Source organism: Myripristis murdjan, chromosome 5 (assembly GCF_902150065.1).
Source record: "Myripristis murdjan chromosome 5, fMyrMur1.1, whole genome shotgun sequence".
In the NCBI taxonomy this organism is placed as follows: Eukaryota; Metazoa; Chordata; class Actinopteri; order Holocentriformes; family Holocentridae; genus Myripristis; species Myripristis murdjan.
Genome location: NC_043984.1, coordinates 14,321,151 through 14,340,672, shown reverse-complemented (window position 1 = coordinate 14,340,672; position 19,522 = coordinate 14,321,151). Strand labels below are relative to the sequence as shown.

The 19,522-nt window shown below is 40.8% G+C and overlaps 2 protein-coding genes across 2 annotated transcripts in view; both read left to right on the top strand.

The window, feature by feature from the left end:
• The first annotated feature begins 1,081 nt into the window (after positions 1-1,081).
• tamm41 (TAM41 mitochondrial translocator assembly and maintenance homolog) lies at positions 1,082-10,092 on the top strand. The gene is made up of 8 exons (XM_030051373.1): positions 1,082-1,466; positions 1,958-2,140; positions 2,455-2,547; positions 2,750-2,900; positions 3,666-3,811; positions 6,784-6,949; positions 8,313-8,375; positions 8,703-10,092. The coding sequence occupies exons 1-8, from the start codon at positions 1,329-1,331 to the stop codon at positions 8,792-8,794; spliced, it is 1,032 nt and encodes a 343-aa protein (XP_029907233.1). The 5' UTR covers positions 1,082-1,328; the 3' UTR covers positions 8,795-10,092.
• Positions 10,093-10,633: 541 nt separating this feature from the next.
• Positions 10,634-19,522, top strand: part of vgll4b (vestigial-like family member 4b) — a 39,850-nt gene continuing 30,961 nt past the window's right edge. Inside the window, exons 1-2 of the mRNA XM_030051376.1 lie at positions 10,634-10,810; positions 12,366-12,439. Of these exons, the coding sequence (XP_029907236.1) occupies positions 12,376-12,439 (64 nt within the window). The 5' untranslated portion in view covers positions 10,634-10,810; positions 12,366-12,375. The remainder of the gene's footprint in view (positions 10,811-12,365; positions 12,440-19,522) is intronic.

The following is a 19,522-nucleotide window of genomic DNA, read 5'->3' as shown; positions in this document are numbered from 1 at the left end:
AATTACACTTCTAGGGTCATGACATGAGTCTTCTCTAAGGTGAACTAAAATGTACCATTTCCATAATGTAGCTAAGGATTAAACAGACCATTTTAGCCCTGCTAGTTCCACACTATCTCTGAATACTGAGTTAACAAGGCACTTTCATACAGTGAGCTTGTTAAGTCAGAATTCAGTGACCTTATCAATATTCATTTGGCACTTATGAAAATTATGGCTCATAGCAATTACTAAGATGGTAATATTTGTCCTTCTCTTGACAATGCCATAATGTGCTACAGACATATTGCTAATTGTCATTAAACCTCATTCAGTATTCATTTATTCAACCAGATGAGAGAATTAGGTCTATGCTGCAGTGGTTTAAATTGATGATGGCATTCTAATGCTTAAATTTCATTTCATTTTCAACATTTTTATTATCTCAGAACATTTTTTTTAATCCTCAGTAGATGAACCGCACAACTCCACTTCCCAGTATGAAGATCTGAATGTTGACAGAAGCAATCATTTATTATGTCAAAATGATTAAATAGATTTATTAGATATGCATTATGCAATAAGGAATCTTAAGTGTCAACCCTAGAAACATGCTGCAGAATATAAAACTTGGAGATGGAAAAATCAAACTTGAAGGTCAGTCCTTCTTCTGAATGTGATTACTATGTACATACTAATATTTCATTCCTATAACATAACAAGTCCTCATGAGATTAACTGGTGCTTAATCTTTCTGCTTGTCCTGCCCTTTAACAGCTCAAGCACTTTGCCTTGAGCCAGCCCCAGGCTACAGGATAATACATTCAGTTTAATTAATTTCTGCTCGATAGATGGATTTTTAATTATTTTCCCCTGGATCGGAAATCCACGACACATAATGCAGCAGACACTAGTGACAGCAGCAACAGGGAGCCTCTTCTCTAACAATGCACAATTACATTACATCCATACAAATAAGCATTAGCTCAGGGGCCAGGGCTAAACTTGGTACAAGACCGCCCTCTGCTGGCTGATTTACGACTCATCTTATCATCCAGCTTAAACTCAATTTCCCATGATGCCACAGGCTGCAGCCGACTGCGTGACGCACATTTCAGCCGACACACTGCTTGGCTCTCACAGCTTGATGAGTAAAATTAAACGGTACTACAGATAAATTGTTGTACGAATCGAGGGCTGCTGTTAGTGTTTTGAGGGCATCGGCCCGTTAGTCCGAAATGGCCCTGTTTCTTTATGCGCAGGGATTTTCTTGATCCATGTCAGTTCTTCGGTTATTCCTGTCAAAATAGTAGCTACCGTCACCGCTTGCCAGCCACCAGAGCACAAACATGACTCTTCCAGCTCTGCAGAACACCGGCGTGCTTTACAGAAGGATTTTGTCCCAATTTCCTCAAGACATTAGTCTGGCGTTTGCCTATGGGTCCGGTGTTTTCAAGCAACACGGCACCAGTCAAGGTCAAATGGGGGTAAGTGACACCTGTCCTGACAGCCTCCAAGCCTTTGAAAGCTCCTGTCCGCCTCCAACACGGTTATGCTGAAAGTTACCGGGCTCTACAACGATGCTAATATATAACCTTTTAACTTTTAAAACGTAATAACGCCTACTATTAAGCTTTTCGTCTGAAATGTACAGGTCTCGCTGGACATGTTTAGCATTTGTGTTGATGGATGGCGCTGTTGCTCCATATTCCACCGTAATAGAGGCAAAACAAGCATATTTATTAGGCTATCATGTATTCAGTCTCTTCCCTGCTGTGTCCATATTACATTCGTATTTTTTAACCTACGACAGGACCTGAACTAAGCAATTAATCAGGAGTCAGGAAATGAACACATGCTAAGGCTGTTAGGATTTACTTGGCAAGAGGCTTTGATACATGCCCACTATTTACATCAGGTCCTAGTGTGTATATATATGTGTTTATATATCCCTGTCATGCTTTTTTTTGTGTTTCAGAGGAACATGCTAGACTTTGTGTTTGCAGTGGACGACCCAGTGACTTGGCACACCATGAATCTGCTGCAGAATCGCAAACACTACTCCATCCTAAAACTGCTGGGGCCCACAAAGATCAGCTCCATCCAGAACGACCACGGGGCCGCAGTGTACTATAATACGCTGGTGCCTGTGGATGGAAGGGTAAAGATTTTTTTTTAGGTCTCACTGTGTTTTATGATGACTTTATTTTGGTAGCTCAAAGAGTGTCTGAATTGCCAGCTCCAGCAGTCCCTCAGACTAAAACTGATTCTCACATGGGATTTGTAATTAATTTTACTTTGACTTTTGGCCAACACCATCTTATGAGCTTATAACTGAGCTCAAAAGTCTACATGATAGTTTTTCAGAGTAGCATGCTTTTGCTAATGCAAATCAGTAAATTTGTCTAAAACAGTTTTAATCATTTTTTGTCTTGTTACTGTTTAGTGACTACCAGCATCCTGTCCTCTTCTCAGGTAATTAAATATGGTGTGATCAGCACAGAGTCTCTGATTGATGACTTGATGCACTGGAAGACCATGTACATCGCTGGACGCCTGCACAAACCAGTCAGTATCTTGAACAGATGGTTACTGAATTAGTCAGGAACACTATGCGTAAGTTGTCTAAAATTAGTAATTTAGTTAGTCACTTATTAGACAGACTTGGTCTGTCAGTCTTTGTCTAATTATGTTCATGGTATTCATGCATGTGTCTGTGCTTATCTGTGTGTGCATGTGTGTGTGCATGTGTGTATGTGCCTCCTTGCAGGTGAAGATGCTGGTGCAGGGTGAGAACGGGAAGCTGCGCGCTGCTCTGGTGGGCAACCTCAAGAGTGCCGTGACAGCCTCCTTCCTCATGCTGCCTGAGAGCTTCACTGAAGAAGACCTCTTCCTGCAGATCGCTGGCCTCTCCTATGCTGGTACCTAGACCAAACAAACATGAAAACATGAACGAATTTAAACTCACACACACACACACACACACACACACACACACACACACACACAAATTAATTATAGTTAAATGTACACATTCTGGATGGAGATGCTAAAAAAATGTCACTGTCTGCTTTCTCACTGTCTCTCTCTGTTACACACATACATACTCACATCTCCCCATATTTATAGTTTCAGAAAAGCATAATGATTGGTATTCCTCTCTTTGGTACAAGATGGTTAGGGTTTCATTTTTTGAAAGTACCTGGGCTGATGGGTGTAAGTACCCTGTGACAGAGACATATAATTTGTTCAGATGTAATGAGGTGGACAAGGAGCAGGTAGATTGATGTTTTCCTGTGTGTTTACCTAACAAGGCTATGTATTCCAAGAATGCACTAAGAAGGGCTGCAAGGGGAAACAGGAAACAGGAGGTAGCCTCCTGCCTAATAGCTTGCACTTATTTTTGTTACAGTGCCAAAATCTAAACATTTTAAACTGAATCAATGTGACAGTAACACCAGCATCATGTAAACTTTTTATGAACTTTAGACAAGATTTTTTTTTTACCTTTCAGTTGGATTTATCAATGAGGAAGTTTAATATTTTGCTGGTGGCACCGGTTTTGTCAATAACGTCTCAGTGGTGTTGAAGTGGTATCAGTTTCAAACTGTGAGAGCTGAAGTTCTTATTTTGCCAGTATTTTATTCAGTGCCCGTAAGTTAAAGCACATTTCCATGTCCTTTAAGGGGATTTCAGGATGGTGATTGGGGAGGATAAATCCAAGGTGGCCAATATTGTCAAAGACAACATTCAGCACTTCAGGATACTGTACAGCAACATCCTACAGGACTGTCCTCAGGTGGTCTACAAGCCTCAGCAGGGAAAACTAGAGGTGAAGCTTCACATATATTTATATAAAAACACACCCAAATACACACACACCTATTTTTAATATCTCATTTATTTTGACTGTTTATCGCACAATTTGATACTATCATGATGTTAAGGTGCCAATTCGCTATGTTTTGTGATTCTACAAGTATTCCCATTCAATATTATGATTTATTACGCATTTTGTTTTTTGAATAGTCCTCTGGTTTGTGGATTTAAAGTTCCATAAAGCTGTGACTGGCCCAAAGGTCACAATAGCTTTATAGATTCATGTCGAGTTCCAATGAAAGGGCTACTACGGGGGCTAACATCATCAAACATGAATAAAATTGAGCTCGCTGAATCCACAAGAGTCTCCGCTCTCCAGTGAAACCCAATTTATGCAACTCCTAGAAATATTTGCAGAATATTTACCATGTACCATTTTACAACTGGCGAAAATAACATGTATGTACTTAATGCAAAAAAACAACAACAACAACAAAAAAAACCTGCATGGTTTTTGTTCCAAACTGCATAGGATTAGCATAAAGTGTCCATGTCTGCAGAGGTGAGACCTGTGGATTCTCATTAAACCCATTTTCATTCAGATATCTTAAGCTCAGAGGTCAAGGGACCCGTTTGAAAATGGCCATGCTAGATTTTCCCTTGCCAAAATGTAGTCTAACTTTGATTTTTAGTCCTCTTGCTGACAACCTACCATGACATGCTTGGTACCAATGGAGTCTTTAGGTCACCAAGTTTCATATGATAGAATATGATACATATGAGAATCGAATTTCTTTTTCCCCTAACCCTAGGATTTATGTTAGCAACTCAGCTACACTTGTACATCATGTGGTGTTGAGTAATGTTGTTGTACTGCAAAAAAAGCAACAACTATCTCCAGTTTCATTTTTTTTTTTTTTATTATTACATCAAGTCTTGTCACCCAAGTGTTTCATGACCTATGGACTAAACTGTGGATGGCACATTATAAAATGTCAGAAATGCATGGATGTGAAGGAGAAAATCAAATCAGCTTGTTTCACTATTCAAAAAATTGTTCTGTGTTTTATCTGCAATACAATCTGATTCCCTGCTAACTTGACTTGGTGCACCCTGAATCCACCCACCATGTCTATGTTCAAGGTGCCATAATGGTGTCAGAGAACTGGAGTGAAAACCTTATAAACCTGATATGCTCATTTTTATGACAGACTGCCATTTCTTTCTTTCCCCCAAGGCGATGTAAGACTTGATACATTTTATCTAACAATGGAAATAATGCTTACCAAAATCTATTAATTTCTATAGTTGTTGTTGAGATTTCCCACCTGCAATGCCTTAAAATATTATACTAAATTGATACATACAGCTTTGTCCTGGACAGAACAGAGTGTACTTCCAACCTCAGAAGTGAACTTTAAATGGGGTGTGACTAACATGGCACAGTGCCCTGATCCCTGCTATGCATATTAGCTGGCACAGCGTGGAAAATGGGTGTGTGGTTGTGTGTGCGTGCATGCACTGAAGAACAACAATAGACACTCCTGTCTGCTCATCCTCAGTTCAGGTGTAAAGTTTCATCTGCCTGTGCCACTAAACCAAAGTAATAGAGAGCACCATAAAAGCTGGGCACTGTGTGCTGATTGGTCAGTTCAGGGCTGCGTGTGTATTGCTTCTTGCAATGTGTAGGCCTTAGGGGAGTTACAGTATGTGCTCTTTAGGTGATATAAGGGAAACAGTGTGTGCACAGGAGAATTACTGTGTGATAATATAGCAGACAATACGCATGAGCCAGCTCTATGTTGCTGCCTGGTACATTCACACACCAGGCATCCAAAGAGGCCAAGTCAAGTAGTGCTGCCCCCTTTTTTTTGTTTTGTTTTTTGTTTTGTTTTTCCAGATAGTTATTGGGCATTGCAATTTGACAGTAACACAAGACACACTATGTTTTTATATTCTTTTATAACTGGTAGGCTAGATGCGCAATAATTGGATGAATTAATTGGAGAATTGTGAAGGACAGTATTGAAGCCACTCTGTCCATAATCAGCATGGAAATGCCTCACGAGGAATTCAAAACATATCCACAGTACCAAACAAAAGCTGATGCTGCCCACTGAGCTATCATATTGAAATTGGACTCTGGAAATTGTGATTTGGGTACAGCCCTCACAGTCCACACATTTAATTCTGTCTGTTAGTTGTAGCAACACTGTGTGGCCACAGGTTTGCTAGCCTACTTGTTATCTGTGGTGTTGCCAACCTGGACTGGATTCAGGTTCCTTTCAGTGCAGCCACCTCAGAAAGTAGATATTAGTCGAATGTTTCACTTAAAATATTAAACAAATGGCTTTACTTTGCCATATCCAAACTTAGGGCATAATTAAATGCAAATGCTCTACAAAATGACTTTTAGTTTCTTGCATTTTAAGTTAAATTGAAACTGGTGTTGCAGTCCACTGTGTGCTTCCTTAGGGACTCTTACTGTGCTTCATAGCACATTTCTTAAGATACGGATGAGAATCCAAAATGGGCAATGAACTTGTGCCCTCTGGGTCTCTACATGATTTGAATATTTCTCTGATTTAATGAGCCTGGCTCCATGACGCAGCATTTAGTTCTAATATTGGGCTGAAAATGTAAAATTTTTATAGTGATAGAGTTTTGTAGAGATACTTACTGTGCTGGCAGCATTCCAAATATAATTTCAAGATGTTATAAATTTGAAGCAGCATGCTGTCAGGCGTATAGGCTAATTTCACAGATAAAACAGCATATCATTCGTATTTGATGATGTCTTCACTCAGGCGATTTGTTATTTGCAGTTAAATTGAATGCTGTGTTATTGTTCATTTATTGTTCATTTTTGCCTTTCCAGCTAGATAATGCCTGCTGGTAGGGCAATTTCACAATGTGCTGGTCTTGAGTTTAATGTATGTATCTCTGTCAATTCATGCTGAATTATTTTCATTTGTGTGCATGCAGGTAGACAAGAGCCCCGAGGGCCAGTTTGTGCAGCTGATGGCGTTGCCTCGGACCCTGCAGCAGAGGATCACACGGCTGGTTGACCCACCGGGGAAGAACCGAGACGTGGAAGAGATCCTGCTGCAGGTGGCTCAGGACCCAGACTGTGGAGCTGTTGTACAGCAAGGTAGGGAACTGGAGGAGATGAGAATCTGCTGTAGAATATAGTCTGTGGATCCTCAGCTACAGAAAGAAAGACTTGAATTTAGGGATGGATGGTTAAAGGAGATTCTGTCATTGATGGCCTTGGAAGCTAAAAATGGAGCCATTATACAAGGAAATGTCAGATTGATAACTCACATAAAAATATTTGTAGAAAAACATTCTGTTATTTGTCGTCTCTAAATTGGTTCCATCTTGCATGAAGGCAGAAAGAGAGGCATACAGCATGCAATCGATAGTCCGATGATTGGATGAACCTTTAGCGTAAGGGAAGGTGTGAAGGAGGCGTAATAACAAATCTGCTACAGACATTTCAGCTCTATTCCTTGTGACGCTGGTGTATAGCAAAGTTAGGATGTTAAGATTTATGATTAGATTGGTGATGAGTAGATTAAGGATAGGAGGCAAGGAGGAGAAGGCTGATTAAAATATTCCATCACAGAAGCTTTCATACAGACAGGGAGGAACTAATAATAATAATGATGATCATTTTTATTTGTAGAGCAAACAATGTTACACAGCACTTTACATGATTAAAATAAAAGTGGTAAAAAAAAAATCATAAAAAACTTTAAAACAGCGTGACGAATGTGAACATACAAAAAGTGGACAAACTGCATAGGATAACTAAGCCAAAAATAAAACGAGTAATCGTGTTTCTCATAAATGATGCAGTCGCGCCTTTGGTGTGACCGTAACGAGATGCATCATCCCTGCCAGGTTCTATCAAAATGGGACCAGTGACGCAGGAGTTTGACATTTTACCTTTTAATCACAGAGAGCCCATCAGGCCAGTCACTGTAACATTTTAAAATGCCACAACGCAGTGCCATAATGCATCATCTCTCTGAGTTTCCCCGCAATCGCCCCAGGGCTGTCTGAGATACCAACTTACCAAGTTTGAAATTTATACTTAATAATTTCAGCACCTTCCTTTGAGCCTGACAGACTGTAGTTTATAAGTATAGCTGGATTTGTGAAGATTCTTTTTCAATTGAACTTATAGTGTACAAGTTAGGTTAGAATTTGAAATTTAGACTTTTAATCATACTGCTTTAATCAAATCATTCAGTGTAGACGGACAGACTGATGGATGGATTTTGTTCAGACATTTCGAAAGATGGATGGATGGCATGATTGACAAAGGAATGAATCCATACTGATTCTGGAGGGCGCAGATTTCTTCATCTCAGTACTCTTATACTGCTATAGTGTTTTATAATGGGCTCAAAATCAAACTGTACGATACCATCATATAAAGTGTTTTGTAATAGCATGATCAATATAATCTGGAGGTTGATGAGTCTGATGCGTTTGCTTCTCCTCAGGTATCTCATCAATTGTGAAGTCCTCCAGTATAACACAGAGTCTCAAAGGCATTGCCACAGCAGGTAAGCACCCTAACTCTATTACTTTATCATCAAAATTCTCAATTCAGATTCTTTAATTATGGACCAAAAGCATTATCACAAGTCTCTTTGCCTAATTTTTTTTTTTTTTTTTTTTTTTTCACCAAATGACACATATAATCACTGAGTAAAAAAAGACAAACATCTCACATTCAAAATGTCTCGGTATTCCTCTAAGCATTTGTGAAAAGCACTCTTATGAACTAGGATTTTTTAAAGCTTATAATTAATTAAAGTTGTCACTGTGTGACGACAGCTGTTTTACTGCAAGGTAACGTTCAACGTGCTGTGTGTTTTGTTCCTCCCCAGGCTTGTGGAAGACGGTGTCGTACAGCTCCAAGAAACTGATAAAAATGTGGAGGGGATGGAGGAGGAAGCCCTCTGTCCCGCAGCCGTCCTGATCCTGTCTGTCTGTCAGACACTTGTTAACATGTGTGACTGTCAGACAGACAAGAACTTGACATCAGGCACCCGTCTATCCCTCTGACTTCACCCTGATGAACTTCTGTTCCACCAGTCACACGCTAACCTTTGGTTGTATCACTCCATAGCCCCGGGGGGATCACTGACCATGCATAAGGCTGTGTTTGGCAAGTGTTAGTCTTGAATCACAGCCGACCCTTTTATAAATGGATGACAGTTACATTGACTGACAAGACGGTGCTGAATGTGCTGCATTTTCAGCCAAAAGGCTCTGCAAAGTGGCACTAAATCAATGTGGAATAGACAGTGTGCTTCAAGGAGTAAAAGTATATTGAAGGAAATGTGTGTGGTTGTAATTGCTGTCAAAATTGCCAGTCTAAAATGCCTGTCTGCCATGTCCCTGAGGAAGAGGTTTTGGACAGTATCTGTCACATTTAATATATATTCACTACACTGCCTAGCAAGAGTGAAAGATGAGAGGGAGAGATGGTGCCAACTACAGTGCTGAATTTCTGTAGAAAATAATATTTCTGTGGAGATTTTTTTTTTCTGACATTTAACATATGCTTTATTTCCCCTAGAGCAAAAATAATTTCACTTTGTTATCATATTATTGCCCCATAGATGGTTGTTTAGTTAAGATATGGTGCCATTTTTGGATATTGCACCATATCAGTTTTATGTTACTGACAAGTATTTGGCCCTGGCCCTGCTGTGGAGAAGGTGCTACTGGGTGCCCATGACACGATGGACTGGTGCTACACATTTTTACACACACACAAAAACACACAAACACACTTATCCATCACTCCCTTCTCCATCCTCCCTCGTTCCCCGGCAACAATCTCAAAAATCTAATCTCTTAACCTGAAAAAATTGTTAACAGTATTTTAAGCCGATTTCTGATTATTTATCAACTGAAAATAAGAACACACTTTTTAAAAAATGTAGAAGATGCAAAACAACCATTGCAGGAGCCACATTTCTCAGGAGGATTGTCGTGAGTGGCACAGTATCTACAGAACAAGAACTGTTTCCTCTTTGCAGTCAGAAACTGTTTAATGCATGTCTCTGTTCAGCTCCCCATCATTTCCTATTAATATGACCTGTTCTTCTCAAGGCCCCCGGTCCCTTAGCGGGCAGATGCATGGGTTGGCTCTGCATGGACACGGTGCTCTGACTCCGTTGTCCTTTCACTGACTTGTTCAGCTGCTTTAGTGTTTTAATGTGCATTGCAGTTACATGAAATGCGTTTAATAAACATTTCTAACAGGTTTCATGATTACTCAGTACTGCTTGGTATTTTTCGTCTCTTTACCTGCCTTTTTGCTGTATTTACCACATCACTGGTTTCAAGGAAGGCTCTTATTTCCACAAGTGAAGAATGTGACTTACACCCTATATTTGTGGCATACTGATTATTCATCTCTGGATGTTTGTAAACCTTTTAATCTTAATGTTTTAGGGAACATTTGTTGAGCACACTTTTTTGTAACTGCACACATTACCACATGGATGCACAACCTCAGGTCCACTAGCTGCCACTGAGAAGCTTCTTTGCTCAAAGGCACTTTGAGCCACCCACCGAGACTGTGTTCAGGAATCCACTGTCACTCTGAAGGAAAAAAAAATACTATTTGACAGTGGCCTTGCCCTCCAAAGGATGTGATGCAACGGCGCATTATCATAATGTATGCTGATATCATTGCTTCAAGCCTCCGCCAATCAGCGTCCCTCACTTTCACCACCTGCTAGGAACTGAATTCCATCATTCCTGGCATTCCTGCCCCCCCTCCTCCTCCTCTTCCTCGTTTACAACCAAGTTGGTCCCGACAGCCCAGCTTACTATTGTCTCTCCTCGTACAAGACCGTTTAGCCTCGGCTTTTGTGTCCTCCTCCTGCGGGATTTGTTTGTTGTTGTTTTTCTTTTTTTGTTTTCTTTTGTTTTTGTGGATATTACAACACCGAGGGCAGCAAAGTGGCGCTTGAAGGAGGTATGTACTTGTGTTAATGCTGCAACCAACACGAACTTGTTGGAGTGTTTCGGGTCGCAGGTTGAGAGTGTAGGCGCACGGCGCTCTCTGCCTGACCCGTGTGTGACTGTTTGGCTGCACTGCTTGTGAAATTTCCCAGATTTGGATTCACACCGCGTGGTAACCAGACTTGAAACAGGGCTGAAATATTATCCGCATTGTTATGTAAAGGAGATTGCTGAAATTTCATTCACGATATGAGCTGGTAGTGTGCACCAGCGGCTTATTCACAAACTTTTCGTGTCACGCAAAGTCTTATCGATATGCTTGAGATGACAAACCAGCAGTGTGACAAGATCCGAGTGTCATCCTGTGCAGTATGTGTGGTTAAAAACATCGGGCACAGTGAAACCTCTCATCTGAACAGTCATTATGCATGCTCTCATGGTGCCAACTTCAACCGAGTGCAGTAATATTTGAATCGGAATCGTATCCAGCCTAATTTTAATGGAGACCCCCTCGGAGCCCTGTCAAGGCACCATGAGGTCCCAGGACCCCATGTTGGCCACCGCTGAGCCGCTGCGGGATGAGACTGGCCGCACTTGTTAACGAAAATAATCGGTTTCACTTTTTGCCCGAGTCGCTCTCATCTGAAGCTATTTTGAAAAGCCGTGCTTGTCATCCGGTGCATTCCTTCATGCCACCACGTAGACAATATCGTGAGCTGCAGACAACCGGGAGAATGCTTTCAAAGTTTGCATTTTAGTCTGAGGGAAACAAATGATTATACAGAGCGTTGCTTGAAAAAAAAAAAAAGATGTTTTCCTGGAGAAAATGCGAGAAAGGTATCTCAGGAATGCAGAATGTGGGAAGGGAAGTGCGCCGAAGGATTAAAAAAAATCCAGAATACCATTCATAGCGTAGTGCAGATTTAAGGGTCAACATTGTAATACTTTAACGAATAGGCCCTTATCAGATTATCTTCTTAGTCCATTTGAAATAATCACTGGCGGGAGCAGCTGCACGAGGGCGCGACATCCTTCATGAAAAAGATCTGCAATAATCAGATAAGAAAATTAGAGGCATCATTTAACCACAAATCTACAAGTCATTGTATAAATATGATAGTGATACCACATGATAAAATACTATAAAGTATGTTATGGTCACATTAAACTCAATGTTCAGCAACATACCTGTTTGAAGCACCTAAAGGAATATTGCTGTGTATTTTTGAGTGATAAGAGGATTGTGAGAAAAAAAAAATCTAATAGGCCTGGAGAGACATTTAGGAAGATAGATAGATAGATGGATAGATAGATTTTTAATTGATCCTGGAGGAAATGTAGGCCTCCAGTAGCTCAGTACAGTAGCTCAGTACAGTAATACAATAAAAAGACTCAGCCTAAATTAGAAATTAGAAATGCACACCATATATGTAGCCTACAGTAAATTACATTTATTGCATCTTTAATTCTGGTCTGTAGTACAATGATACCGTCTCTATAGATACAGACCTGCCTAAGCCAGCAGTTTGCAGCCCAACTTTTCAACATTATGTCCTTCCCTCTCACAGGCAGCCAAACATGGAGACACCACTTGATGTTCTGTCAAGAGCAGCATCGTTAGTTCATGCAGACGATGAGAAGCGTAAGTTTTTATCAGATCTTGTGTGTGTGTGTGTGTGTTAGTGTACAGTTATGAGTGGAGTTGAAAGCGATGGGATGATCATGGGATGACATCCGTTTGTGTGTTTTCCCCTCTAGCTGTGTCTGCTCTCGTGTTGTCTGTGCATGCGATCTGGGCAAATTACCATCACATTTGTATGATTAGAGGCTTATTACGAATCCATGAAGTTCAACATTATGTTCAGGCATAGGTCCTGGCCCTCTTTTCCCGCTGTGACACAATAGTTGTCTTTGTGTGGGGCGAGCTTCAAGATACATAGGCAAATAAGACCAACTATGCTGAACTGCCATTAGCACTGCTTCTTTTAACCAGATGCTTGTGTTAACCTGCATGGACTGGAAGAGGGGTGGGGTGCTTACGCCATGTGGTCTCATGTTGCTTTCCCTCTCTGTTCTCTTTTATCCGTTTCTGTCTCCATTTCTGTCTCCCTTAAGGCTCTCTCGCTGTCCTTCTCCTCTCTATCTTTTTCTGTCCTTCCCTTTCTCCTCTCCTAATTATGTCTGAGTAGTTCTGGCGTTGCTGAAAAAAAATTCCTTCCGAGATTAAGCAGAAGTAGCCAATCCCTCTCAGCAGGCCGCTCTGCAACCAGCACAGGCCCCTGAGCCGAGTGAAGTCTACAAGGACACTCTTAACATTCAGTGGATACCAGAACATAATAAAACACACTGAATATATGCTGCATTGTGCCATATTTTCTTTCTAAAAATCCATTGATGATTAAAATCCTGTTTTTAGAAGAGGTGGCTGAATGTATTCCACAGCAGAGTAATGTAGGGGTGGTCTGTGTATTTAGTACTTGTAGGTTGGCTAGATATTGCTTTAAATAACTTAAATGAGAACCGTAGTAGAGGCATTTAAAGAGGCTGCTTAATGAAGTGCAGTTGTATCTGTGACGTCTTTGTATGCTGTAGGGGAGTCTACAAAGCCCTTTTTTATAATTTGAACTCTCTAGAGGACAATAACGATGGTGCCTCAATAGGTAAAACTTGGTAAAACTACAAGCTGCTCCATTTCAGGTGGAAAAAGAGTATCTATAAAGGTTAAAGCTGCTTATTGAATGCTGACCTTCATTTTCAGAGATGTGCAATAACTGATAAACTTGGAACACACACAAGAACATGAAGGATAATTGTTGTCATTGACAGGTGCATTAAGAGGTTGGGAATAGTTAGAGCTCCAACTGTAAGTGCATGCTGTGTTACTGGCCTGTTCCCATGACGCATTGGTTCAAATGAGCTGAATATCAGCTTCCTTGCACCTCTGAGTAAAATGGAATGGGAGCTCTCTTCCCCTCCTCCTCCTTCCCTCCCTAACTTGCTCCCCTGCGGTGTTTTTGTTTTTTCCTTTGCGCTGATGTCACTTTTTGTTGTGGGTTAGGCATGGCCTCTTTGTCCAAACACAATGCACTCGACCTGTTTCCACAATAGTGCAGAAGAAGCAGGCAGCCAGCCAGCCAACCTACTAAGCTAGTCAGTTAACCAGCCAACCAGCCAGCTAGTCTGCTGTCCTACTATAGCAGTCAGTAAGAAAAACCAGGCAAACAGACAGTTGAGTCATAAATTTCCACCTACTGGTTTGCATTTATGACAAACCATTGCAGTGCCTGTGCAGCGCTTGAAACAGGAGCGCAGGGAGAGGCCAGGGCCTGCCTGCCTCCGCAACAGCCACTTTCCCTCAAAAGAGCCATGCGGGGCTTGTCAGGGCCAGTGATGCTGTTCAAAATGTTGAGGAGTCAAAAGTAAAAGTATTGCTCAATATTTCTAACTCCACCCTTACTGATAAGTCATCTCAGCTGGCAGCAAATTTAAAAAGATAATCACACAAATTATGTCTTGAGGGGAATTGATAATGTACTGGCTCTCGCTTGCACTGCCTGGCTCCAAAGTGGAAACCAAACTAATATCCCAGAATAGCCTTGCTGGCCTAAGCCCAGAAAACCATGTTCAGTAGAAAATGGTGCTTTTGCTGAAAAATTCTGTCCATTCTCAGTTGTTTATTGCAGTATAGGTTTACAATTTATTTTATTCCCCTCTACCCCCATTACACATTTATAAATTAACAAATGCTTTCTCACACACTCTAATATAACATGAAGCAAGCTCTTATAAGAGTAGCTTAGATATAAGCGATGAATTTCACATTTTAAAACATGTAAATCTTAACAATTTCCTTTTATGGGCACGTTATAGTGTGTTCAGATGCATGTGTCAGCTGTTTATACACATTTTATAGATGCTCAATTGGGAGTGGTTGCAAAATAAAGTGTCACTGAATATAATCTCATTTTTATGCTTCTTCAACTTCTGAGAATGCATATATTTTGCTTACAGGTTACCAGCTCCTATACATGGAGTTTGTTCACATAAAACACATGGTGTGTTGGTGGCAGCACTGCTGCTGGGTGTTAAGTCTGCCTCGTGTAAGGGCATACAGCAGCAGAGTGGCACCTTCACAGTACAGATGGCGTTAGATGTCAGCTCACAGTTGTTATGATTTGAAACAGTAGATCTACACTGCTTCATTGGCTTGCAGCATAAATATTAGCAGCCCTGATATAGGATCGTGTATTCTGCCCCCCTGTAGCCTATCTAACGTTTTTGTCATTGAAATTCTCTTTTCAGCCCTCTCACTTTCCTGTTGAAGGACGGTCTCTGAATCACTGCGCCGCCATGTCTGAAAGTAAAACTAATCACAGGTCTTTGGTGATGATGTACTCCAGACCTTGGCTATAATTACACACTCCATAAAAAAGTAGTGAAGTAATGTGGCATATATTTAACAGTAAATGCAGGGAAATGCTTAATAGATACATTTACCATCACCCCTTCACAGCAATTTTGGTGGATAGTTGGACGAGATAATTTTTCTAGTGTGCTCCACCCTTCCTTGAAACAAAATGAACCAAAAATAGCATGAATGCCACTAGAAGTCCAAGATGGACAACACCAAATGTATATTTTTTTGTAACTATAGTTTTCTAAAATGGATATATAGCACTTTGTAATGAAACCCTTCATATATTTTTTGGTTTTAGTTTGAATTCAGTGACATTGCTGGCAGGCAGTGCCTTGGCTCGTCCCATCGGGCCTTGCAGTGCATTGAGGCCAGCCATTCCAAAGAGGGCCAGTGGTTTAGGGGCCATACTGATGGGATGGGATATGGACCTTTTGTTTTCAGACAGGAACCACAACAAAAAGCCAACTGGTGCCAAGAGAAGGTGGTGGGCTGAGATCTGTACAGTGCTCTCTGTTCTCATTCTGTGCACACAGAGATACAAACACATACACACAAATCCTCCTTGTTTGTTGAGAAAACACACACACACACACACACACACACACACACAGTCTCGCTTTCATTGTTATAGTTTCCGTGGTTTGTTCAAACAACACCAGTCTTTTCCTTGGTCTGAGTGATTGTTTGGTCTGAGGGAAGTACTCCATTAAAACAGGCATGCTACACTTTTCTGTGTAATTCACTGAATGATTCAAGATAAGATTGGTATGTAAGTATCTATATCTGGTCCTGCTTGGGTGTAAGTAAATGTGATCCTTGAATATCTGGTTGCTGTCAGGAGTTGTTGAATGCTGGCTAATCAGGACTAAATGTGGTCAGATGTATGTGGCCTAAAGTGTGGAGGGATTGTGCTTGAGGATAGGACAGGTCGGCAAAGTTTATTTGAAGGGTAACAATAAAATGAATCTCATCCTTGTGGGATTTTCACCCCTACCATCTCAATTTTTGCCTACTTGGGACTAAGGACAGTATTTTGTAACGTGTATATTTGGTTAAATGTGAATAGATAATCATCATAGCAGATCTAGCATGGATTTTAATGTGGACTAAAGGTAGAGGTAGATTCAAATAATAAAACAGCTAGAACAGTCTAATAGGTTGAGAAAATTGTGTCCCCTTGTTGTAATGCAGCTTTTAAAACCAGGCAAGATTAGATTTGCATCCACAATAATTTATAATTCCAAACTATATCTACTCTCATGCCATAGTTTCAGTATAATAATATTATAATAACCAGCCCTGTACAGGCCCACACTGAAACTAGTGTAGATAAGCAGAAGTAATCTCAACCTGTGTTCATTTTGGCTCCTATCTTTCCTGTGGAACAAGCTTTTTGGAGCTAAATCTTGTCTCATGTGTGTTCATATCAAAGGCTGTGTAGGTAGGTGGCGTGGTGAAGTATATTCAGACCAGCACTGCAAACCTTGCATGTTGCTGCTTCCTGTCAGGCGCTCTTGCAGTGAATATTGTTCTAGGTGAGAGGTAACATGACCGAAGATTCCCGCCTGTGGGTTTGTGTGTGTGTGTGTGTGTGCGATGGGTGTGTGCACAGTCTCTTCAGCTAGGAGCGGGTTTGCCCTCCAGCCTGTCGGTGTGCCTCTGACAGTTTTGTGTCAGTGTAGCCCTGGGTAACATGATATAGCTGCTGAACAGCCAGATCGAGCAACAGCGGTGTAGTACAGATGGTGTTAAGCAACATTACTCCATCTGTTTTACCACACCTCCCCAGCCCAGCCTCCTGTCAGATATTTCTCTTATCTGCTCTGTTAAAGGAAATCTGCTTTTGGTGTCCTCTGGTTTGACTGGAGTTGACACCTGGCAGCAGAGTAACTTTTTCATTCCCCAGAAACAGTGATAAGCAGTTTCCAGAGTTTACCAGACACTCACAGAATATTCACATGTTCACACTATTCTGTTTTTTTGTGCCGCACTTTTTTCCTACTTTTTTTTTTTTTTTTAACCATATTGCTACTGCCTTTATTCACCAATGTGAAGCTGCTGTAAGATGGATGGAAAGTGGTCAATTAAAGATATGTCTTGCTTTTTAGTCAGAGTGGATTGCTTTCTGGTTGTAAAGTTGGGGGGGGGGGGATTAATAGGCTCTCATAGGAGCACACCTGTGGAAAACCTAGTATTTTTTATGAGCCACAAAATAAATCACAATTTAAAAAATGGGCTGAGTTTGATGCAGTGTCGACAACTGATAGGCTTTTGTGCTTTTACAATGAAAGCCAGCTGAAACAGTTTTTAGCATCGTCACACAAATCCCACATGGGCACGTGTGATGTGCGCACATGTATCTATTCATTCATGTAGCCTATACATGTAAACAAAATACTGCATCATCCACCAGCTAAAATGTCTGAGATAAGGTGAAATATAAATATATATAAATATATCATGTGTCCCACTTTTTCAATGTCAGCAAAAAGTGTGGAGTGAAGACACCCTTACCTTGCGTTTTGAACAGGACCTTCAAACCCCTGCTGGCCAGGTGCCAGAGGTACTGGGGGAGCAAACCTATAAGCCACAAAGCAAATTTTCACATTTGCCTGGTGGCTGGTGTTAACTTCCTAACCTGTCCCACATTTATTTGCCTTCTGACAAGCAAACAGAATTAACCAGGATACACCTTATTCAGCATGTGTGCTTCATGTGTACTACCTTTTTTCTTCACCTTACTTTTTGGCTGACTGTTGACTCTTCACGTAGGGTAATAGTCAGAGGAGACATTCAGAGACAGATGAACATGAACATATCATTTGCGTCCTGGAGGAATCTGCTCAAGCTCCATGTCTTCTGCGCTTGACAAGAAGATTGATGGATAGATATATTAAATTAATGCCTGAAGGGAAATTTGGTAAGGATTATCATGTAATGGATCCTTTTGCAGGTTCTGTTATGTTCCTTTTTGCATTTTGAGATAGACTCTAGTCACACGGAATCATAACCTCCTCTGTTTTGTCATACCTGCATAATGTCATGAGTTCCTGCAGCTTGCACAGTCACAAGATAAGAGTTTTTTCCTGTGAATTTTAAGCTGGACATGCCTGTTTTGAATCAGGATCTAAAATGAACATAATGTTGCGTTATTAAACATAAACCCCTGTGGGACATCATGCAGCACACTGGCATCTAGAGTGTTTGTGTGTCCATTCTGCAGGAGGTCGCTTTTGCCAGTGTGTGTTCAAGTCTTCGTGTGTGCATATAATAAAAATCAAATAAACACAGCATAAGCACGAAGGAGTCTATGCTCATGTTTATTCGCCTCAGTTCAGTTCATCAGTGTCTGTTGCCCTCTCAGTGATGAATGGCAGATAGTATAATGTCATAAGCTGTAAACAGTGTTTCTTATCATCTCCTATCAGTAGTCTGTGGGTCAAGGAGTCTGCAGGAGATAAACCCCCTCAGTTATCAGCTGAAGCTTTATCAGTGCTGGCATAACCAAGTCCCACTTATGATGCTGAAATCACCGCTGCACTCTTGCTTTATTCCTAAGAGGAACTGTTTGGAAAATCATGTTGTGTTTAATCAAGGTAGATGAAAAGAAGATGACTGGTAGGAGTTTCAGCTTCCCACTCACTCATCCTGCTGTTTGTCCAACTCTTGTTTTCTTTCCTTCCTCCCCCATCCACCTCTCTTTGCCTCTACATCTACCCTTCTCTCTGATTTAACTTTGTTGCGTCGTGACCTCTTTGCACACACACACACACACATACACACACACTCTTACGTCATCCTGGCGGGTTGGGTAGCTTGTTATGGTTCACTGGGCAGCCATTAAGAGTAGGGAGGCACAGGGCAATCATGGTCACAAGGTCAAGGGTCGGGTGTCAAGAGGTCACAATGTGAAGTAACAAGGCTCAATCCAATCGATCACTGTGTTGTCTTTAAGCCTTTTATTTTTCTTCTGCACGTCCATGAAAAGATTTGTGAAGATTTATACTTTTGTAATGCCTTGGTTGTTGTTTCTTTTTCGCACATTATCTACTTAAAATCATTATGTGTTTTAACTGACCATTTTCCTCTCAGCCCGAGTGGACTTGTTTTGTTGCATGATTATCTCTAAATGTGTGGCTAGGTAATTGTCTCATTTTTGTCATGGGCAGGAAGGCAGGAAAAAAAAAAAAACATTGTATTTTTGGTTCATGGTTTGCTCTCACAAAGTTCATTTGTTGTCTTTCCTATGTTTGTATCTCTACCAGATACCAGATGGACGTATCATATCATTTTTGTAGAACTTTTTAA

What these genes read in the sequence shown, in the direction of transcription:
- tamm41 (XM_030051373.1), top strand. Translation starts at nt 1,329, where the DNA reads ATGACTCTTCCAGCTCTGCAGAACACCGGCGTGCTTTACAGAAGGATT. An exon ending in CCAGTCAAGGTCAAATGGGG is followed by an intron (nt 1,467 to 1,957) that starts GTAAGTGACACC and finishes TTTGTGTTTCAG; the next exon opens with AGGAACATGCTAGACTTTGT. An exon ending in CAAAGGCATTGCCACAGCAG is followed by an intron (nt 8,376 to 8,702) that starts GTAAGCACCCTA and finishes GTTCCTCCCCAG; the next exon opens with GCTTGTGGAAGACGGTGTCG.